General features: G+C 44.7%; 1 protein-coding gene across 1 annotated transcript in view; it reads right to left on the reverse strand.

Annotated features, from left to right (window-relative positions):
* Positions 1-23,619, reverse strand: part of LOC147963802 (uncharacterized) — a 36,520-nt gene extending 12,901 nt beyond the window's left edge. Inside the window, exons 1-2 of the mRNA XM_087529715.1 lie at positions 22,519-23,619; positions 21,996-22,450 (exon numbers count right to left, since the gene is read on the reverse strand). Of these exons, the coding sequence (XP_087385841.1) occupies positions 21,996-22,450; positions 22,519-23,619 (1,556 nt within the window). The remainder of the gene's footprint in view (positions 1-21,995; positions 22,451-22,518) is intronic.
* Between the last annotated feature and the right edge of the window lie 1,442 nt (positions 23,620-25,061).

Raw genomic sequence — 25,061 nt, forward strand, 5'->3', positions numbered from 1 at the left:
TGAAAGTGATAAAGAAAAAACTTTTACAAACTCTGTTTGCTCTTGTTGTTGTAAATATGTAAAGCCAGCTTTCAAGTTTTCAGCAAAGATTATGAACTAACCATATTCACAATAATGCATAGGTCTCATGTTTACTCATATCAATGGCATAATCAACCAGCGAGCAATAATAATAAATCTCGGATGACAACACTTTCTCAAAACAATCATAATATGATATAACAAGATGGTATCTCGCTAGCCCTTTCTGAGACCGCAAAACATAAATGCAGAGCACCTTTAAAGATCAAGGACTGACTAGACATTGTAATTCATGGTAAAAGAGATCCAGTCAAGTCATACTCAATGTAAACTAACAGTAATGAATGCAAATGACAGCGGTGCTCTCCAGCTAGTGCTTTTTAATAAGAGGCTGATGACTCAACATGAAAGTAAATAGATAGGCCCTTCGCAGAGGGAAACATGGATTTGTAGAGGTGCCAGAGCTCAGTTTTGAAATAGAGGTGAATAATATTTTCAGCGGTATACTTTCATTGTCAACATAACAACCAAGAGATGGCTATATCTTCCATGCTACACACATTATAGGCGGTTCCCAAACAGAATGGTAAAGTTTATACTCCCCCTCCACCAACAAGCATCAATCCATGGCTTGCTCAAAACAACGAGTGCCTTCAACTAACAAGAGTCCCAGGGGGAGTTTTGTTTGCAATTATTTTGATTTGATTTGCATAAAGCATGGGACTGGGCATCCCGGTAACCAGCCCTTTTCTTGTGAGTGAGGAGCGGAGTCCACTCCTCTTGAGAATAATCCGCCTAACATGGAAGATACAGACAGCCCTAGTTGATACATGAGCTATTCGAGTATACAAAACATGATATTTATTTGAAGGTTTAGAGTTTGGCACATACAAATTTACTTGGAACGGCAGGTAGATACCGTATATATATAGGTAGGTATGGTGGACTCATATGGAATAACTTTGGGGTTTATGGAGTTGGATGCACAAGTAGTATTCACGCTTAGTACAGGTAAAGGCTAGCAAAAGACTGGGAAGCGACCAGCTAGAGAGCGACAACAGTCATGAACATGCATTAAAATTAATCAACACCGAATGCAAGCATGAGTAGGATATAATCCACCATGAACATAAATATCGTGAAGGCTATGTTGATTTTGTTTAAACTACATGCGTGAACATGCGCTAAGTCAAGTCACTTAAATCATTCAGAGGAGGATACCACCCTATCATACCACATCACAACCATTTTAATAGCATGTTGGCACGCAAGGTAAACCATTATAAGCTCCTAGCTAATCAAGCATGGCACAAGAAACTATGATCTCTAGTTGTCATTGCAAACATGTTTATTCATAATAGGCTGAATCAGGAACGATGAACTAATCATATTTACAAACACAAGAGAGGTCGAGTCCATACAAGCTTTTCGCATCTCAGTCAGTCCATCATATATCATCATAATTGCCTTTCACTTGCACGACCAAACAATGTGAATAATATTAAGAGTGCAGGTGCATTGGACTAAGCTGGAATCTGCAAGCATTCAATAAACAGGAGAAGACAAGGCAATATGGCCTCTTTTGTCAGATCAACAATTATGCATATATGAGCCACTTCAACTATTTAATCATGGTCTTCTCCTATAGACCCCCAAAGAAAAGAAAAGAAATAAAACTATTTACACAGGAAAGCTCCCAACAAGCAAAAGAAGAACATGAAATATTTTTGGGTTTTCTCTTTAATTACTACTACAAGCACGGAAATTAAAACTAGCTAAAAGCTACAACTAATTTTTTGGTTTTTCTTAAGGTTTATTAAACACACAAGAAGAAAGCATAAAAAGGAAATAAACTAGCATAGATGATACAATGAAAAAGTATGAGCACCGACATCTAGCAATGAGTGTGTGAACATAAATGTAATGTCGGTGGGAAATACGTACTCCCCCAAGCTTAGGCTTTTGGCCTAAGTTGGTCTATGGCCACAGCTGGCCTGGCGGATATCCATAATAATAGTTGGGGTCGTACTGAGATGCAACGGCTATCGCCTCCTGAGCTGCAGCATGGCGACGAGCGGCCTCCGCCCTCCTCTCGTACTCATCTGCCTCCTCTCTGGTAATAACATATCTTCCTTTTGCCTGATAATCAAAGAAGGCAGAAGCAGGGAGAGTAATACGGACAGCACGTCGACTGTCAAAGATTAGTCGATACTAGAGAGGTGATTCACTCCTCTCAACAAACTGGTGGTGAACCATAGCATTAAAATCTAGGTAAGCGGGAGGCAATTCAATATCATCCTCACGTATGGTTACACCGAGAAAATCTACTAAGCGGATTGCATAAATTCCACCGAAGAAATCTCCATTAAATCTATTATTATGCAACCTATGTGCAACAATGGCTCCCAAATTATAGGATTTGTCCCCTAACACAGCACTCCTAAGAATACTGAGGTCAGGGACACACATATGACATGCTTCATCTTTACCATTTATGCACCTACCTATGAAGAGAGCAAAATAATATATAGCAGGAAAGTGAATGCTCCCTATGGTAGCTTGTGTTATATCTCTAGATTCCCCCACAGTTATGCTAGCAAGAAAATCTGTAAATTCAGATTTGCGGGGTTCACTAGCACTACCCCATTGTGGAAGTTTGCAGGCAGTGGTAAAATCCTCTAAGTCCATAGTATAAGATTTTTCATAGAGATCAAACAGGACAGTTGGAGAATTACGTGAAGATGAAAATTCAAACCTCCTCACAAAGGTACTGGTGAGATAGTGGTACTGGCGGCACTTTTCTTCCTCGAAGCTCACAAGATCAGCGTTACACAAATATGCGTTAAATTCTTCCTTAATTCCCGCTCGATCCATAAATTTTTCCGAAGACCATTCACAAGGACGTACTGGAGCGTCTCTTGGTGGCTCTTCATCAGCATCACGCATTGCAAGCCTGGGTCCTTGCTTCCTTGAAGAACCACCTTGGTACATTTTCCTAAGCATATTTCTTCCTATGAAAAATTCTGTTTTTAGAACTTCAAAATAAAAGTGAACCAAACTCAGGAAAATTGATAGCAACTACTCCTACAATTGCCTAGAGCCTATATCATGCATCAAAACTACTCGGAACCATATAAATTTGGCATGCAAGTTCAAGAACATGGTCACCTAGGCAGCACAAATTTGCAATGAATAAAGCACTAGAACAAAAACTAATTGGACCAATGGAGGAGTCACATACCAAGGAACAATCTCCCCAAGCAGTTTTGTGAGAGGTGCTTTGAGCAAGAAGATCGAAAATGGCAGCAAAATGAGCTTGGACTCGGGTTTGAGCTGGATATTCGTGTTTGTGGGATGAAGAAGGAGTATGTGGGTGCAAGGATAAGTGGAGGAGGGCCACCGTGGGCCCATGAGGCAGGGGGCGCGCCCAGGGGAGTAGGGCGCGCCCCTGACCCTGGTGGCCAGGTGCCAGCTCCTCATGTTGTGTTCTTAGTGCCAAATATTCTCAAATATTCTAGAAAAATCATATTTAAATTTCAGGGCATTTGTAGAACTTCTATTTTCGGGGTATTTTTATATTGCACGGATAATTCAAATAACAGACAGAAAATACTATTTTTATTTTATTTAATATAGATAACAGAAAGTAAAAGTGGGGTACAGAAGGTTGTGCCTTCTAGTTTCATCCATTTCATGCTCATCAAAAGAAATCCACTAACAAGGTTGATCAAGTCTTGTTAACGAACTCATTCAGAATAACATGGAACCGGAGAAATATCAAAATACACTATGTTACCTCAACGGGGATATGCACATCCCCAACAATAAGAATATCATATTTCTTCTTAACAGTAGGACGAGGAAATTCAAAACCTCCAAAAATAATCGATGGAATTTTCTAGTAGAATTGATACTGTGGACTTGAGGTTGTTTCCTCGGACAGTGTACCGTATGCTCATTACCATTAACATGAAGAGTGACATTGCCTTTGGTGCAATCAATAACAGCCCCTGCAGTATTCAAAAAGGGTCTTCCAAGAATAATAGACATACTATCATCCTCGGGAATATCAAGAATAACAAAGTCCGTTAAAATAGTAACGTTTGCAACCACAACAGGCACATCCTCACAAATACCAACAGGTATAGCAGTTGATTTATCAGTCATTTGCAAAGATATTTCAGTAGGTGTCAACTTATTCAAATCAAGTCTACGATATAAAGAGAGAGGCATAACACTAATACCGGCTCCAAGATCACATAAAGCAGTTTTAACATAGTTTCTTTTAATAGAGCATGGTATAGTGGGTACTCCTGGATCTCCAAGTTTCTTTGGTATTCCACCCTTAAAAGTATAATTAGCTAGCACGGTGGAAATTTCAGCTTCCGGTATCTTTCTTTTATTAGTGACAATTTCTTTCATGTACTTAGCATAAGGATTCATTTTGAGCATATCAGTTAACCGCATACACAAAAAGATAGGTCTAATCATTTCAGTGAAGTGCTCAAAATCCTCATCATCCTTTTTCTTGGATGGTTTGGGAGGAAAAGGCATGGGTTTCTGAACCCAAGGCTCTCTTTCCTTTCCGTGTTTCCTAGCAACAAAGTCTTTCTTAACATAACGTTGATTCTTTGATTGTGGGTTATGAAGATCAACAGCAGGTTCAATTTCTACATCATTATCATTACTAGGTTGAGCATCATCATGAACATTTTTATTACCATTATCACTAGTTTCAGGTTCATTGCCAGATTGTGTTTCAGCATTAGAAATAGAAATGTCATTTGGATTCTCACGTGTTTCAGTTATAGGTTCACTAGACGCATGCAAAGTACTATCATTTTTGTTTTTCTTCCTTTTAGAAGGACTAGGTGCATCTATATTATTTCTCTGAGAATCTTGCTCAATTCTCTTAGGGTGGCCTTCAGGATACAAAGGTTCCTGAGTCATTCTACCAGTTCTAGTAGCCACTCTAACAGCATAATCATTATTCTTACTATTTAATTCATTAAGCAAATCATTTTGAGCTTTAAGTACTTGTTCTACTTGAGTGGTAACCATAGAAGCATGTTTACTAATAAGTTTAAGTTCACCTTTGACATTAGCCATATAATCACCCAAGTGTTCAAGCATATTTGAATTGTATTTCAATTGTGTACCAAAATAAGCATTAAAATCTTCTTACTTAAACATAAATTTATCAAACTCATCTAAGCATGGACTAGCAAACTTGGTAAATGGGATTTCAGCTCTATCATATCTATAGAGAGAATTTACCTTTACTACCTGTGTCGGGTTATCAAGACCATCAGTTTCTTCAATAGGTGAAGGATTAAGATCATATGTTTCTTCAACAGGCGGTAAATTAAGACCGTGTATTTCTTCAATCGGAGGTAAATTCTTAACATCTTCAACTTGAATACCTTTTTTCTTCATAGATTTCTTTGCCTCTTGCATATCTTCAGGACTGAGAAATAGAACACCTCTCTTCTTCGGATTTGGTTTAGGAATAGGCTCAGGAGGTGTCCAATTATTTTCATTTGTCAACATATTATTCAATAGAATTTCAGCTTCATCCGGTGTTCTTTCCTTTAAAACAGAACCAGCACAACTATCCAGGTAATCTCTGGAAGCATCGGTTAGTCCATTATAAAAGATATCAAGTATTTCATTTTTCTTAAGAGGATGATCAGGCAAAGCATTAAGTAATTGGAGAAGCATCCCCCAAGCTTGTGGGAGACTCTCTTCTTCAATTTGCAAAAAATTATATATATATATATATCCCTTAAAGCAGATTGTTTCTTATGAGCAGGGAAATATTTAGCAGAGAAGTAATAAATCATATCCTGGGGACTATGCACACAACCAGGATCAAGGGAATTAAACCATATCTTAGCATCACCCTTTAATGAGAACGGAAATATTTTAAGGATATAAAAGTAGCGAGTTCTCTCATCATTAGTGAACAGGATGGTTGTATCATTTAATTTAGTAAGATGTGCCACAACAGTTTCAGATTCATAGCCATGAAAAGGATCATATTCAACCAAAGTAATTATATCAGGATCAATAGAGAATTCATAATCCTTATCAGTAACACAGATAGGTGAGGTAGAAAAAGCAGGGTCAGGTTTCATTCTAGCATTAAGGGATTGCTGCTTCCATTTAGCTAATAATTTCTTAAGATCACTTCTATCATTACAAGCAAGAATAGCTCTAGCAGATTCTTCATCCAGAACATAACCCTCAGGAACAACAGGCAATTCATAAGTATTAGGGGGAGAGTCTTCATCATCACTATCTTCAATATAATCAGTTTCAATAATTTCTTTCTCTCTAACCCTAGCAAGTTGTTCATCAAGAAATTCACCAAGTGGCACAGTAGTATCAAGTGTAGAAGTAGTTTCATCATAAGTATCATGCATAGCAGAAGTGGCATCATCAATAACATGCGACATATCAGAACGAATAGCAGAAGCAGGTTTAGGTGTCGCAAGCTTACTCAAAACAGAAGGTGAATCAAGTGCAGTGCTAGATGGCAGTTCCTTACCTCCCCTCGTAGTTGAGGGATAAATCTTAGTTTTTGGATCTCTCAAGTTCTTCATAATGATAAGCAGATATAAATCCCAAGTGACTCAAAGAGTAGAGCTATGTTACCCGGCAACGGCGCTAGAAAATAGTCTTGATAACCCACAAGTATAGGGGATCGCAACAGTTTTCGAGGGTAGAGTATTCAACCCAAATTTATTGACTCAACACAAAGGGAGCCAAAGACTATTCTCAAATATTAGCACTGGGGTTGTCAATTCAAACACACCTGGAAACTTAATATCTGTAGCAAAGTAATATGATAGTAGTGGTAATGGTAGCAAAAGGTAATGATAGCAAAAGTAATGTTTTTGGTATTTTGTAGTGATTGTAACAATAGCAACGGAAAAGTAAATAAGCGAAGAACAATATATGGAAAAGCTCGTAGGCAATGGATCAGTGACGGAGAATTAAGCCGGATGCGGTTCATCATGTAACAGTCATAACCTAGGATGACACAGAACTAGCTCCGATTCATCAATGTAATGTAGGCATGTATTCTGAATATAGTCATACGTGCTTATGGAAAATAACTTGCATGGCATCTTTTGTCCTACCCTCTCGTGGCAGCGGGGTCCTAGCGGAAACTAAGGGATATTAAGGCCTCCTTTTAGTAGAGTACCGGACCAAAGCATTAACACATAACGAATACATGAACTCCTCAAACTACGGTCATCACCGGTAAGTATCCCGATTATTGTCACTTCGGGGTTAACGGATCATAACACATAATAGGTGACTATAGACTTGCAAGATAGGATCAAGAACTCTCATATATTGATGAAAACATAATAGGTTCAGACTTGAAATCATGGCACTCGGGCCCTAGTGACAAGCATTAAGCATAGCAAAGTCATAGCAACATCAATCTCAGAACATAGTGGATACTAGGGATCAAACCCTAACAAAACTAACACGATTACATGATAAATCTCATCCAACCCATCACCGTCCAGCAAGCCTACGATGGAATTACTCACGCACGGCGGTGAGCATCATGAAATTGGTGATGGAGGATGGTTGATGATGACGATGGCGATGGATTCCCCTCTCCGGAGCCCCGAACGGACTCCAGATCAGCCCTCCCAAGAGGTTTTAGGGCTTGGCAGCGGCTTCGTATCGTAAAATGCGATGAATCCTTCTCCTTGATTTTTTTTCTCCCCGAAACCAAATATATAGAGTTGGAGTTGAGGTCGGAGGAGCTCTAGGGGGCCTCGAGGTCGTGGACATGTGGTGGGCCCCTGGTCTTCATCATTTGCAAGGAATTTTTATTATTTCCAAATAGACGTTCCGTGAAGTTTCAGGTCATTCCGAGAACTTTTGTTTCTGCACATAAATAACACCATGGCAATCTGCTGAAAACAGCGTCAGTCCGGGTTAGTTCCATTCAAATCATGCAAGTTAGAGTCCAAAACAAGGGCAAAAGTGTTTGCAAAAGTAGATACGACGGAGACGTATCAGTATCTCTGGCCCCTCTTGGTAATTTAAATCGCTATGAGCCTTGCAAGCAATGTGACTAATGAGTTAGTTGTGGGATGACGCATTACGGAACAAGTAAAGAGACTTGCCGGTAACGAGATTGAACTAGGTATGATGGTACCGATGATCGAATCTCGGGCAAGTAACATACCGATGACAAAGGGAACAACATATTTTGTTCTGCGGTTTGACCGATAAAGATCTTCGTAGAATATGTAGGAGGCAATATGAGCATCCAGGTTCCGCTATTGGTTATTGATCGGAGATGTGTCTCAGTCATGTCTACATAGTTCTCGAACCCGTAGGGTCCGCACGCTTAACGTTCGATGACAATTTGTATTATGAGTTATGTGATTTGATGTACCGAAGGTTGTTCGGAGTAACGGATGAGATCACGGACATCAGGAGGAGTCTTGAAATGGTCGGGACGTAAAGATCGATATATTGGAAGGCTATATTCAGACATCGGAAAGGTTCCGAGTGATTCGGGTATTTTTCAAAGTACCGGAGAGTTACGGGAATTCGCCAGGGAAGTAATGGGCCTTAATGGGCCACACGGGAAAGGAGAGAAGGGCCTGAAGGGGTGGTTGTGCCCCCCATGGGCTGGTCCGAATTGGACTAGGGAGGGGTCGGCGCCCCCCTCTTTCCTTCTCTCCCTCTTGCCCTTCCTTCTTCTCCTACTCCAACTAGGGAAGGGGGGAAACCTACTCCTACCAGGAGTAGGAATCCCCCTTGGGGCGCGCCATAGAGAGGGACGGCCCTCCCCTCCTCCACTCCTTTATAAACGGGGGAGGGGGCACCCCATAGACACACAAGTTAACAGTTGTCTTAGCCGTGTGCGGTGTCCCCCTCCACAGATTTCCACCTCGGTCATATCGGTGTAGTGCTTAGGCGAAGCCCTGTGTCGGTAACTTCGTCATCACTGTCATCACGCCGTCGTGCTGACGAAATTCTTCCTCGGCCTCAGCTGGATCAAGAGTACGAGGGACGTCACCGAGCTGAACGTGTGTAGATCACGGAGGTGTCGTGCGTTTGGTACTTGGATCGATTGGATCGCGAAGACGTTTGACTACATCAACCGTGTTATTAAATGCTTCCACTTTCGGTCTACGAGGGTACGTGGACACACTATCCCCGCTCGTTGCTATGCATCACCTAAATGGATCTTGTGTGTGCGTAGGAATTTTTTGAAATTACTGCATTCCCCAACACAGAGGGGATCTACGACTATTGGGCATTAGTCCCATCCATGCGGTTGCCAAAATCATTGCTAAGGTGCTCTCTATTCGAGTAGACCTACATATGAACGATCCGTTTCCAATTCCCAAAAACCCTTCATCAATAGAAGTATTCATTGCCAAAATCATTGCTACGTGTAGAATCTTGCTTGGTGGCTCCACAAGCGAAAGACTCCATCGCTCCTCTTTGAGCTTCATATTCAGAATGCCTTTTATGCGGTCAAGTGGGAGTATATCCTTGATCTCCTCCAATGACGAGGGTTCCCAAGCAAATTGATAAATTGGATTGCGGCACTCCTCTGCTCTTCCTCCTCGAGGATCCTATTTGAATGGGGTGGCCCGCCCACCAATGAAGCATGAGAGGGACCTCCGGTAGGGAGAAACCCTCTCCCCCCTCCTTTTCGTCATCACCATCAATCCTTTGCAACAAATCCTAGAGCTAGAAACACGAAGAGGGTTCCTTCATGAGATTCAGGGAAGAGGTGTCATGGTGCGCACCACCTCCCTCAATGGGGATGACGCAGCAGTGTTTATGGCTATTATCAAAAGGGATATTGACAATCATTTGGTCATCTTGAGAAGCTTTTGAGTGGCCACCATCTTAAGCACCAACTTCCATAAGAGCTTGGTGGTACCCATTAAGTGCAACCACCTAAACTTGGAGTTCATCACTCAAAGCTTGCCTGCATCTAGAGTATATTTTCCTATGCGATACTTAGGGCTCCCTCTCTCCATTTGGCAACTTAGCAAGGTAGATCTCCAATTCCTTAAGGACAAAGTGGCAGTTAAATTGGTCATGTATGAAGGGAAAAACATCACTACCATTGGTCGCACATCCCTAGTCAAGTCCGTGAGCACCTCCGAAGTGGTCTACTTCATCACTCCCCTCGTTGTTACACCAAGCACACTACATAATGTCAATAAGCTAGAACAAGCTTTCGTTTGGTCCGGCTTTGATACAACGAACAAGGAAAAGTGCAAGGTGATTTGGGAAATTGTTTGCCAATCGCATGAATATGGAGGCCTTGGGGTTCTCAACACCGACAACTTTGCGTGTGCATTATGATTGAGGTGGCCATGGTTCGAATGGAAGGATCTAAGATATGGGTGGGGATGGTAAACACATGTTACGTGGAGGATCTCAACTTCTTCTACGCCTCAACAATCATCACAGTGGGAAACTGCACGAGGACCCCATTTTGGGACGCTCCCTGGCTACTTCGGTGTAAGCCCATAGATATTGCTCCGCTCATCTTTGAGGCCTCGTCAGTAAATAATTGGAAGGTGTGGGAGGCACCAAAAATATGTGGATTCTCAAGATTAACCCCTCGCCCGTTGTAACTTTGAGAACATATGTCAATTTTTTTACCATTTGGATGCTTGTTCATGAGATTCATCTTAATGAGCTTGTTAAGGATGACATTATCTGGATGCATACGCTTAGTGGCCACAACTCGACAGCTTCGTCCTACAAAGAGCAATTCCTCGGCATGGTCCTCTCTCCCATGGATCAAATGGAGTAGAAGGTTGGCGTCGCTAAAAGTCATGTTCTTTGCTTGGTTGGCCCTTCAAGATCAAGTTTGGATCACCGATAGGTTGTCCGGACTTCGTCCTTTGCCCCCTTTGCGGGAAGTGCAATAATGTGGATCCCATATCTTCTTCAAATGTCATTACTCTCTTAGGCTTTGGAACTTGCTAAAAGAGAAATTTCTCCTTGAGGATTGGGACAGCTCCACCTGTCATATGGAGGGCATTGCTGAGGATTGGCGGGCAAGCTGAACCGGTATCATACATGCAATAGAAAAGCAATGACATCACTTACTATGCTCGTATCAGGGAATATATGGAATGAGTGGAATGCACGAGTGTTCCAGCACAAGAGGACAACCCCCACCGATCATGTTAAAGATCATCTTGGAAGAGGCGAAACATTGGATCATCGCCGAGGCAAAGAAGCTATGGTCAATTGTTTTCCGAGAGTAATCATTGCTTTCAGATTTAGCAGTGAATTATAAGAAACTCTATCCTCTCCTTAATTAATATATGAGGCAAATCTTTTGCCTCTGTTTCAAAAAGAATATATTGTTGATCAGGCATGGAGTCCTATGTATGGCGCCACTGTGCCCGCAATCACAGCTACATGACGGGGCAATAGGACTCAATAGGGTAAGGTGGCGCATTCACCCTACCTAAATTTTCTGTGAATTATATATATATATATATATATATATATATATATATATATATATATATATATATATATATATATATAGAGAGAGAGAGAGAGAGAGAGAGAGAGTTAATTGATCGCTAAGAAAATAGTAGGAACAAAGAAACAAAATACCAGTGAAGGGGTAACCCTTGAAGATGTCACTCCCAAGTAGTGCATTGTATGTGCGTCACTTGTCGCAACCTGACAATTTTCCTTTTTTCGTAGATTCTATTTTTAAATATATTTTATCTCGTGAACCATGCGTTCAAATTCCGAACTGTTTCCGTCGCTGGATTTATCGCATAGAGATCTTCGAAACTAAATCCCAAGTTAAGTTTCCAAAAAGTTTTTTTGCCCGAAAAAAACCAAAAGAAAAAAAATAGATCCGGGAGCATGATTTTTTCCCCACTTAGTTTTTCCCTTTTCTAGGCACAGCTATGTGCCTCAACGAGATGCAAATTTATGCTTTTCATGGAAGCACAAAGAAAATGTTTAAAAAAATCTGCATTGTTTCTCTTTTCGAAGAAGTTAGGCGTGCTTTCTCGCGAAAGTAAATTTGTGCCTCCACGAGAAGCAAATCTGTATTTCTCATGGAAGGAAAAAAAACACGCAAACAAAATTTACGATTTATCTCTCCTTTTGGTAAGCACAATTGTGCTTCTCACATAAACAAATATATGCTTCCAGGAGAAGCAAATCGTGGGAGAAAGAAAAATCACGCAAAAAATTCGTCAATTGTTTCTCGGGTTGTACATTGGAAAAAAGTTGTGCCTACACGAGAAGCGAATTTGTGCTTCTCGTGGAAGCAAAAAAATCAAAATTTTCTCCCTTTTCGAGATGTATAGTTGTGCTTCTCGCGGCAACAAATATGTAACTCCACAAGAAGCAAATTTGTGCTTCTCGTGGAATCCGAACAAAATTCACGCAAAAAAAATGTTGTGATTTTTTCCATTTTCAGGGAAGCACAGTTGTGCTCTATGCTTCTCGTGGGACCAAATTTGCGCCTCCATGAAAATCAAATATGTGCTTCTCATGGAATGTAAAAATCATGCAAAACATGATTCACTAATTTTTTCCTCTAAAACAACGCGTAAGCCGGAAGGCCGAAAACATCGGCACAAAACCAATCTAAAACCTGAAAACTTGTACAGAAATATAAAAAACGAAATCTAGAGGGGGCTTTCAGCACGCTACACATGCGGCAGCAGCACGCACCATCTGATGCTCTCTCAACCCAAAAAAATGACTCTTGCGGGAGCCATGTAGTTAGTTGCTCTCACAAGAAAGCCAGCTATATATCAATGTGTCGTGTGTTTATTGGCATGTGAATCTTAGAGCATCTCCGGCCGTTCGGCCTCCTAGGGCGTTAAAAAAGGGTGGTCTGAGGGCAAACCGGCGCTAGTTCGGCCCCTGGGGGCGACCTAGCTCCCAGTCACGCCCCAAGGACGCGAAAAATTCGAGCTTGGTCATTCCCGCTCATAAAAGACGCCACAAGTCGGGCGATCGCAAGCCACAGTTTGGCGTACAAAAAATAGAGCGGCAGAAGTTCGCGTGCGCATCACTCGGCGGGCTCTGCCCCAGGCGTCGGCGGAGTTGGCGTGCGCGGGCTTGGCGGTGTCGGAGCAGCCTCTGCGCTGGCGGTGTCGGCGCGGCTTCAGTGGTGCAGGGCGTCGTGGAGGCGTCGTCACGCGGGCTTGGCGGCGGTGTCGGCGTGTGCGTCGGCGTATGTGTCGGCGTCGGCGGCCTTGTCGAGGGAAGCTGGTTCAGAATGAGGCCGCGCTCCGCCAAGTTGTTGGGGAACGTAGCAGAATTTTAAAATTTTCTACACATCACCAAGATCAATCTATGGAGTCATCTATCAATGAGGGAAAGAGGAGTGCATCTACATACCCTTGTAAATCACAAGCGGAAGCGTTTAAGAGAACGGGGTTGATGGAGTCGTACTCGACGTGATTCAAATCACCGATGACCAAGTGCCAAACGGATAGCACCTCCGCATTCAACACACGTACGGTTGGGAAGACGTCTCCTCCAACTTGATCCAGCAAGGGGGAAGGAGAGGTTGATGAAGATCCAGCAGCACGACGGCGTGGTGGTGGAAGCAACGGTGATCTCGGCAGGGCTTCACCAAGCGCTGGGAGACGGAGGAGTGTCACGGGAGGGAGAGGGAGAGGCCAGGGGCTTGGGTGCGCAGCCCTCCCTCCCCCCCACTATATATAGGGTTCCTAGGGGGGGCGCCGGCCCTAGGAGATCCAATCTCCAAGGGGGGGCGGCGGCCAAAGGGGGTGCCTTGCCCCACAAGGCAAGGGTGGCACCCCCCACCCCTAGGGTTTTCAAACCTAGGCGCAGGGGAGGCCCAAAGGGGGCGCACCAGCCCACTAGGGGCTGGTTCCCCTCCCACTTCAGCCCATGGGGCCCTCCGGGATAGGTGGCCCCACCCGATGGACCCACGGGACCCTTCCGGTGGTCCCGGTACAATACCGGTGATCCCCGAAACCTTCCCGTGGCCAAAACTAGACTTCCTATATATGAATATTTACCTCCGGACCATTCCGGAACTCCTCGTGATGTCCGGGATCTCATCCGGGACTCCGAACAACTTTCGGGTTACCGTGTGCAAATATCTCTACAACCCTAGCATCACCGAACCTTAAGTGTGTAGACCCTACAGGTTTGGGAGACATGCAGACATGACCGAGAAGCCTCTCCGGTCAATAACCAACAGCGGGATCTGGATACCCATGTTGGCTCGCACGTGCTCCACGATGATCTCATCGGATGAACCACGATGTCGAGGATTCAATCAATCTGTATACAATTCCCTTTGTCAATCGGTATGTTACTTGCCCGAGACTCGATCATCGGTGTCCCAATACCTTGTTCAGTCTCGTTACCGGCAAGTCAGTTTACTCATACCGTAATGCATGATCCCGTGATCAGCCACTTGATCACATTGAGCTCATTATGATGATGCATTACCGAGTGGGCCCAGAGATACCTCTCCGTCATACGAGTGACAAATCCCAGTCTCGATTCGTGCCAACCCAACAAACACTTTCGGAGATACCTGTAATGTACCTTTATAGTCACCCAGTTACGTTGTGACGTTTGGCACACCCAAGGTACTCCTACGGTATCCGGGAGTTGCACAATCTCATGGTCTAAGGAAATGATACTTGACATTCAGAAAAGCTACAGCAAACGAACTACACGATCTTTGAGCTAAGCTGAGGATTGGGTCTTGTCCATCACATCATTCTCCTAATGATGTGATCCCGTTATCAATGACATCTAATGTCCATAGTCAGGAAACCATGACTATCCTTTGATCAACGAGCTAGTCAACTAGAGGCTCACTAGGGACGTGTTGTGGTCTATGTATTCACACATGTATTACGATTTCCGGAAACACAATTATAGCATGAACAATAGACAATTATCATGAACAAAGAAATATAATAATAACCATTTTATTATTGCCTCTAGGGCATATTTCCAACAGTCTCCCACTTGCACTAGAGTCAATATTCTAGTTACATTGTGATGAATCGAACACCCATGCAGTTCTGGTGTTGATCATGTTTTGCTCTAGGGAGAGGTTTAGTCAACGGATCTACTACATTCAGGTCCGTATGTACTTTAAAAATATCTATGTCTCCATTTTGAACACTTTCACGAATGGAGTTGAAGCGACGCTTGATATGCCCGGTCTTCCTGTGAAACCTGGGCTCCTTGGCATGGGCAATAGCTCCAGTGTTGTCACAGAAGAGAGTCATCGGGCCCGACGCATTGGGTATGACTCCTTGGTCGGTAATGAACTCCTTCACCCAGACTGCTTTTTGTGCTGCCTCCGAGGCTGCCATGTACTCCGCTTCACATGTAGATCCTGCCACAACGCTTTGCTTGCAACTACACCAGCTTACTACCCCACCATTCAAAATATACATGTATCCGGTTTGTGACTTAGAGTCATCCAAATCTGTTTGAAGCTAGCATCGACGTAACCCTTTACGATGAGCTCTTCGTCACCTCCATAAACGAGAAACATTTCCTTAGTCCTTTCCAGGTACTTCAGGATATTCTTGACCGCTGTCCAGTGTTCCATGCTGGGATTACTTTGGTACCTTCCTACCAAACTTACGGCAAGGTTTACATCAGGTCTGGTACACAGCATAGCATACATGATAGACCCTATGGCCGAGGCATAGGGGACAACACTCATCTTTTCTCTATCTTCTGCCGTGGTCGGGCATTGAGCCGTGCTCAATCTCGTACCTTGCAATACAGACAAGAACCCCTTCTTTGAATGATCCATTTTGAACTTCTTCAATATCTTGTCAAGGTACGTACTCTGTGAAAGACCAATGAAGCGTCTCGATCTATCTCTATAGATCTTGATGCCTAATATATAAGCAGCTTCTCCAAGGTCCTTTATTGAAAAACACTTGTTCAAGTAGGCCTTTATGCTTTCCAAGAATTCTATATCATTTCCCATCAACAGTATGTCATCCACATACAATATGAGAAATGCTACAGAGCTCCCACTCACTTTCTTGTAAATACAGGCTTCTCCATAAGTCTGCATAAACCCAAACGCTTTGATCATCTCATCAAAACGAATGTTCCAACTCCGAGATGCTTGCACCAGCCCATAAATCGAGCGTTGGAGCTTGCACACCTTGTGAGCATTCTTAGGATCGACAAAACCTTCCGGCTGCATCATATACAATTCTTCCTTAAGGAAACCATTAAGGAATGCCATTTTGACGTCCATTTGCCATATCTCATAATCATAGAATGCGGCAATTGCTAACATGATTCGGACGGACTTCAGCTTCGCTACCAGTGAGAAAGTCTCATCGTAGTCAACCCCTTGAACTTGTCGATAACCCTTAGCGACAAGCCGAGCTTTATAGATGGTCACATTACCATCAGCGTCTGTCTTCTTCTTAAAGATCCATTTATTTTCTATGGCTCACCGATCAACGGGCAAGTCAGTCAAAGTCCATACTTCGTTTTCATACATGGATCCTATCTTGGATTTCATGGCTTCCAGCCATTTGTCGGAATCCGAGCCCGCCATCGCTTCTTCATAGTTTAAAGGTTCACCGTTGTCTAACAACATGATTTCCAAGACAGGGTTGCCATACCACTCTGGTGCGGAACGTGTCCTTGTGGACCTTCGAATTTCAGTAGGAGCTTGATCAGAAGTATCTTGATCATTATCATTAACTTCCTCTCTAGTCGGTGCAGGCACCTCAGGAACATTTTCTTGAGTTGCGCCATTTATCGGTTCAAGAGGTAATACCTCATCAAGCTCTACTTTCCTCCCACTTACTTCTCTCGAGAGAAACTCTTTCTCTAGAAAGGACCCATTCTTGGCAACAAAGACCTTGCCTTCGGATCTGAGGTAGAAGGTGTACCCAATAGTTTCTTTTGGGTATCCTATGAAGACGCATTTTTCCGACTTGGGTTCGAGCTTTTTAGGTTGAAGTTTCTTGACATAAGCATCGCATCCCCAAACTTTTAGAAACGACAGCTTAGGTTTCTTTCCAAACCATAATTCATATGGTGTCGTCTCAACGGATTTCGACGGAGCCCTATTTAAAGTGAATGCGGCAGTCTCTAAAGCATAGCCCCAAAAAGATAGCGGTAAATCAGTAAGAGACATCATAGACCGCACCATATCCAATAGAGTGCGATTACGACGTTCGGACACACCGTTACGTTGAGGTGTTCCAGGCGGCGTGAGTTGTGAAACTATTCCACATTTTCTTAAGTGTGTACCAAATTCGTGACTCAAGTATTCTCCTCCACGATCTGATCGTAGAAACTTGATTTTCCTGTCACGTTGATTCTCAACCTCACTCTGAAATTCCTTGAACTTTTCAAAGGTTTCAGACTTGTGTTTCATTAAGTAGACATACCCATATCTACTTTAAGTCATCAGTGAGGGTGAGAACATAACGATAGCCACCGCGAGCCTCAACACTCATTGGACCGCACACATCAGTATGTATGATTTCCAATAAGTTGGTTGCTCGCTCCATTGTTCCTGAGAACGGAGTCTTGGTCATTTTACCCATGAGGCATGGTTCGCACGTGTCAAATGATTCGTAATCAAGAGACTCTAAAAGTCCATATGCATGGAGCTTCTTCATGCGTTTGACACCTATGTGACCAAGGCGGCAGTGCCACAAGTATGTGGGACTATCATTATCAACCTTACATCTTTTGGTATTCACACTATGAATATGTGTAGCATTACGCTCGAGATTCATTAGGAATAAACCATTCACCATCAGAGCATGACCATAAAACATATCTCTCATATAAATAGAACAACCATTATTCTCGGATTTAAATGAGATCCTGATACAATGTTCATGCTCAAAGCTGGCACTAAATAACAATTATTGAGGTTTAAAACTAATCCCGTAGGTAAATGTAGAGGTAGCGTGCCGACGGCGATCACATCGACCTTGGAACCATTCCCGACGCGCATCGTCACCTCGTCCTTCGCCAGTCTCCGTTTATTCCGCAGCTCCTGCTTTGAGTTACAAATGTGAGAAACCGTACCGGTATCAAATACCCAGGAGCTACTACGAGTACTGGTAAGGTACACATCAATTACATGTATATCACATATACCTTTCGTGATGCCGGCCTTCTTGTCCGCTAAGTATTTGGGGCAGTTCCGCTTCCAGTGAGCACTTCCCTTGCAATAAAAACACTCAGTCTTGGGCTTGGGTCCATTCTTTGGCTTCTTCCCGGCAGCTTGCTTACCGGGCGCGGCAACTCCCTTGCCGTCCTTCTTGAAGTTCTTCTTACCCTTGCCTTTCTTGAACTTAGTGGTTTTATTCACCATCAACACTTGATGTTCCTTTTTGACTTCTACCTCTGCTGATTTCAGCATTGCAAATACTTCAGGAATGGTCTTTTCCATCCCCTGCATATTGAAGTTCATCACAAAGCTCTTGGAGCTCGGTGGAAGCGATTGAAGGATTCTGTCAATGACCGCGTCATCCGGGAGATTAACTCCCAGCTGAGTCAAGCGGTTATGCAACCCATACATTTTGAGTATGTGCTCACTGACAGAACTATTTTCCTCCATCTTACAGCTAAAGAACTTGTCGGAGACTTCATATCTCTCGACCCGAGTATGAGCTTGAAAAACCATTTTCAGCTCTTCGAACATCTCATATGCTCCGTGTCTCTCAAAACGCTTTTGGAGCCCCGGTTCTAAGCTATAAAGCATGCCGCACTGAACGAGGGAGTAATCATTAGCACGTGTCTGCCAAGCGTTCATAACGTCTTGGTTCTGTGGGACGGGTGCATCACCTAGCGGTGCTTCTAGGACATAATCTTTCTTGGCAGCTATGAGGATGATCTCAGGTTCCGGACCCAGTCCGTATAGTTGCTGCCATCATCTTTCAGCTTGGTTTTCTCTAGGAACGCGTTGAAGTTGAGGACAACGTTGGCCATTTGATCTACAAGACATATTGTAAAGATTTTAGACTAAGTTCATGATAATTAAGTTCATCTAATCAAATTATTCAATGAACTCCCACTCAGATAGACATCCCTCCAGTCATCTAAGTATAACATGATCCGAGTTAACTAGGCCATGTTCGATCATCACGTGAGACGGACTAGTCAACATCGGTGAACATCTTCATGTTGATCGTATCTTCTATACGAATCATGCTCGACCTTTCGGTCTTCTGTGTTCCGAGGCCATGTTTGTACATGCTAGGCTCGTCAAGTCAACCTAAGTGTATTGCGTGTGTAAATCTGGCTTACACCTGTGGTATTCGAACATTAGAATCTATCACACCCGATCATCACGTGGTGCTTCGAAACAACGAACCTTCACAACGGTGCACAGTTAGGGGAACACTTTCTTGAAATTTTACGAGGGATCATCTTATTTAAGCTACCGTCGTTCTAAGCAAATAAGATGTAAAACATGATAAACATCACATGCAATCAAATAGTTACATGATATGGCCAATATCATTTGCTCCATCTTCGGGGCTCCATGATCATCGTTGTCACCGGCATGACACCATGATCTCCATCATCGTGTCTTCTTGAAGTTGTCACGTCAACTATTACTTCTACTACTATGGCTAACGCTTTAGCAATAAAGTAAAGTAATTACATGACGTTTATGTTGACACGCAGGTCATAAATAAATAAAGACAACTTCTATGGCTCCTGCCGGTTGTCATACTCATCGACATGCAAGTCGTGATTCCTATTACAAGAACATGATCATCTCATACATCACATATATCATTCATCACATCCTTTGGCCATATCACATCACAAAACACTTGCTGCAAAAACAAGTTAGACGTCCTCTAATTGTTGTTGCAAGTTTTTACGTGGCTGCTATAGGTTTCTAGCAAGAACGTTTCTTACCTACGCCAAAACCACAATGTGAATTGCCAATTTCTATTTACCCTTCATAAGGACCCTGTTCATCGAATCCGATCCGACTAAAGTGGGAGAGACAGACACTCGCCAGCCACCTTATGCAACTAGTGCATGTCAGTCGGTGGAACCGGTCTCACGTAAGCGTACGTGTAAGGTTAGTCCGGGCCGCTTCATCCCACGATGCCGCCAAATCAAGATAAGACTAGTAACGGCAAGATAATTGACAATATCGACGCCCACAACTACTTTATGTTCTACTCGTGCATGTAACTACGCATAGACCTAGCTCATGATGCCACTGTTGGGGAACGTAGCAGAATTTTAAAATTTTCTACGCATCACCAAGATCAATCTATGGAGTCATCTATCAACGAGGGAAAGAGGAGTGCATCTACATACCCTTGTAGATCACAAGCGGAAGCGTTCAAGAGAACGGGGTTGATGGAGTCGTACTCGACGTGATACAAATCACCGATGACCAAGTGCCGAACGGACAGCACCTCCACGTTCAACACACGTACGGTTGGGAAGACGTCTCCTCCAACTTGATCCAGCAAGGGGGAAGGAGAGGTTGATGAAGATCCAGCAGCACGACGGCGTGGTGGTGGAAGCAACGGTGATCTCGGCAGGGCTTCGCCAAGCGCTGGCAGACGGAGGAGTGTCACGGGAGGGAGAGGGAGAGGCCAGGGGCTTGGGTGCGCAGCCCTCCCTCCTCCCACTATATATAGGGTGCCTAGGGGGGCACCGGCCCTAAGAGATCCAATCTCCAAGGAGGGGGGGCGGCCAAAGGGGTGCCTTGCCCCCCAAGGCAAGGGTGGCGCCCCCACCCCTAGGGTTTCAACCCTAGGCGCAGGGGAGGCCCAAAGGGGGCGCACCAGCCCAGTAGGGGCTGGTTCCCCTCCCACTTCAGCCCATGGGGCCCTCCGGGATAGGTGGCCCCACCCGGTGGACCCCCGGGACCCCTCCGGTGGTCCCGGTACAATACCGGTGACCCCCGAAACCTTCCCGATGGCCGAAACTGGACTTTCTATATATGAATCTTTACCTCCGGACCATTCCGGAACTCCTCGTGACGTCCGGGATCTCAACCGAGACTCCAAACAACTTTCGGGTTACTGTGTGCTAATATCTCTACAACCCTAGCGTCACCGAACCTTAAGTGTGTAGACCCTACGGGTTCGGGAGACATGCAGACATGACCGAGAAGCCTCTCCGGTCAATAACCAACAGCGGGATCTGGATACCCATGTTGGCTCCCACATGCTCCACGATGATCTCATCGGATGAACCACGATGTCGAGGATTCAATCAATCCGTATACAATTCCCTTTGTCAATCGGTACGTTACTTGCCCGAGACTCGATCGTCGGTATCCCAATACCTTGTTCAGTCTTGTTACCGGCAATTCACTTTACTCGTACCGTAATGCATGATCCTGTGGTCAGCCACTTGATCACAATGAGCTCATTATGATGATGCATTACCGAGTGGGCCCAGAGATACCTCTCCATCATACGGAGTGACAAATCCCAGTCTCGATTCGTGCCAACCCAACAGACACTTCCGGAGATACCTGTAATGTACCTTTATAGTCACCCAGTTACGTTGTGACGTTTGGCACACCCAAGGTACTCCTACGGTATCCGGGAGTTGCACAATCTCATGGTCTAAGGAAATGATACTTGACATTCAGAAAAGCTACAGCAAACGAACTACACGATCTTTGAGCTAAGCTGAGGATTGGGTCTTGTCCATCACATCATTCTCCTAATGATGTGATCCCGTTATCAATGACATCTAATGTCCATAGTCAGGAAACCATGACTATCCTTTGATCAACGAGCTAGTCAACTAGAGGCTCACTAGGGACGTGTTGTGGTCTATGTATTCACACATGTATTACGATTTCCGGATAACACAATTATAGCATGAACAATAGACAATTATCATGAACAAAGAAATATAATAATAACCATTTTATTATTGCCTCTAGGGCATATTTCCAACACAAGTACCACGCCTTGACCTCCTCGTCGGTGCTCTGGAGCATGTCCGCCCCGCCCAGCAGGAAAGCCAGGTCGGTGTTTCTCTTCTTCGCGGTGACGTTCGTTCGGAGCAAGTCAAGCTTGACGGCGCTGCTCGACATCAACGCCGACCACCACGCCTCGGTCTTTTCTTCACGAAGGACGGCCCGGGCCTGCCCGTCGGCGAGGCAGTGCTCGATGGACTCCTGCACTCGAGCGGTGGCCGCGTCGGCGTATTTCCCCTTCTTGGCAACTTTGTTGCCGTCCGGCCGCCCTTCCGATGCGCTAGGAGTCGGCACGTCCAGCTTGTAGGTCTCCATGGCCTTGTCGAGGGTGCGCCGGACTTCCGCCCACTTCTCGCACTTGTCAATGCGCTTATAGACGTGGAGGTACTTGAATTCGGCGTCGTTGTTGCTCTGCCGGTACAGGGCGAACATGCACAGCAACTGCACGGAGGAACAAACAGTTGGCGCCCGTACACGGTGAAGAGAGGCGGGAGGCCGGCGTGGCATACCTGATCCTCAACGCTGGAGTCGCTCTCCGGGCGAGCCGCGACCTCCTCGACGACCCCATGCCATTTGTTGCACGCCCCCTGGATACGCCCCCAATTGTTCGCCATCGCCTTGGAGCCGCGCTGCATGTAGACGCCTTTGAAGTAGGGGTCGATGAGCTTGCGCTCGTCGAACTCGGCCTTGATGCGGTCCCAGTACGTGTCGATGCTCTGGTTCGTGCCGGTCGTCGGGTCGAGGCAGACGACTTTCCATGCTTCGGCGAGGCATTCCTCCTCCTTGGACGCCCACTTGATGTGCGGCTCGCCTGTCCTGGCCGCCCGCTTCTTCTTCTTGCGCCCCCTCGCCGTCGCAGGCATCGGCTCCTCCTCCTCCTCCTCCTCCTCCTCCTGCTCCTCCTGCTCATCCTCGTCGTAGACGTAGCCGAGCTCGCTGTCCATGTCATCGCTGAGATCCACCACCTCGTCCTGGGTGACGAACCCGGGAGATGCGGCGGCCGCAGCCGAACCTGCCGCGATGATGTTGTCCATGTCGGCCTCGGTCTCGTCGGTGTCGCCGAGGTGCGAGAAGGGCAGCGGGCCACGGCGTAGCGGGGGCGTCGGGAAGGAAGCGTAGGCGGGCGGCGAGTAGTTGTATGGAGGGTACTGCACGCCGGCGAAGGCGGGAGAGGGCGTGCGCTGGGCCGGGTATCCATGGGGGAAGGTGACATTTGGGTTGAACCCACTGTGCGTGTCCCCGTCGGCGTAGCCCGGCGAGGGCGATCCCCATGGCTGCGGAGAGCCGACGCCTTGCTGGCCCCAGGGCGCGTACTGGGCGTGGCTTCCGGGTGGATTCATCATCCCCGCGCGAGTCGCCTCGGCCTCGGTTTGGTCCGCCGAGGCAGCCGCAGCCGCGCACGCCGCATTGTCGCGGGCCTTCTTGGCGATGGCCCTGTTCCGCCGGTCGGCGGTGACAGCCTCCTGCTGCTGAACTTCCGCCCTCCACTCGGCATTTGACATGCCCGGTGGCTTGATCGGAGGAAGCCCTCGCTTCCTCTGCCTCGGCTGGGCGACGGAGGCGGTCGCGGTTGCCGCCGCGCGGGGGGCGACGTACTTCTTCGGTGGCATGGCGGCCGGCTGGGAGGGAGGCGAGCGGGAGGGAGATTGGCGGGAGGAAGGAAGAGTACGGGGGGGGGAATGGGGAAAACGCGCGAAGAAACAGCGGGAAGAGGCGCTCGCCTCGCCGACAGGGTGGACCCACGCGTCCTTTTTGCTTGTGCCTGCGCCCCAGGCGCCCCCAGGAAGCCGGGTTCGGCCTGGGTCCGCCGGCACTAGTTTCGCCCCGAGCCGGCGAAAAACGGGCTTCTGGGGCGCGACTGGGCCTTTTTTCGACGCTGGCGCGGCAGAAACGTCTGGGGAGGGCCTGTTGGGGGTACGGCTGGAGATGCTCTTATTGGGCCATCGACATGATCACACGAACCAAGCCCACAACCATTATGGATCTAGTTGGTCATCGACTCATTGCTATTTATATCTCGCTTATAGCGAGATAGAACCTCCCCTCGCCTCAAGGTTTTTTGGGTAGCTACACTACGGTCCAACCCATTTCATATAATTGCACAACGGGATTTTGAGTGCGGTTTTTCTCTCTATGTTTTCTGTGTTATTTTTGACCTTTTGTGGTTTTTTTCGGTGTTTTCTTTATTTCTTCGGCTTTCTTTTGTTTCTTTCTCGGTTTTCTTTTTCTCTTTGTTATACTTTGGTATTTTACCGGGTTTCTTATGTTGCCTTTTCTTTCTTCTTGGTTTTCTATGTTTCATAACGGTTTTCTTTGTTTTTCACTCTTTTTCATTTCTTTCTTGCTATTTTCTGGTTTTTTTCTTTCTATATTTCTTTTCTTTTTTATGTTTCTTTCGCGGTTTCCATTGGTTTTTGTTTTCTATCTTTCTTCATTTTTCTTTGTTTCTCTTTCTCGGTTTTCATTCATTTTCTTCATTTTCCTTTTTCCGTGTGGACCAGAACATTATTTATACACATGTTTAATATCTTTCAAATACATGATTAACATTTTCATGGAAAAATATTTTGTTTGATGTCTACATTTTTCTATACACATTGTATATTTTTTGCAAACATCTGAACATTTTCTATATACAAATTTCACATTTTGAAAAAAAACATGTTTAACATTTGTTAAAACATATATTTTTTATATCAACTTTTTATAAACATTGTAGAAAAATTGTATGCATCAGGAACATTTTATGTGTACACGTTTAACATTTTTAAAATATGTTAATAACATATTTAAACAAATACTTTTTATGTCCATTTTTTCCATAAACATTGCAAATTTTCCGTATACATTAGACGCATTTTTTGTGTAAACGATCAAAAATTTCCAAATACATGATTAATTTCTTTGGAGAACTTATATTTTGATGTCTATATTTTCCATACAAATTGTACATTTGTCATATACATCTGAGACATTTCTTCCATGCACTTTTAATATTTTCCAAAAACATAATTAACATTTTCAAAACTTATATTTTTATGTCTATTTTTTC

This window comes from Triticum urartu, chromosome 6A, assembly GCF_056163025.1.
Source record: "Triticum urartu cultivar PI428250 chromosome 6A, HENAU_Tu73, whole genome shotgun sequence".
NCBI lineage: Eukaryota > Viridiplantae > Streptophyta > Magnoliopsida > Poales > Poaceae > Triticum > Triticum urartu.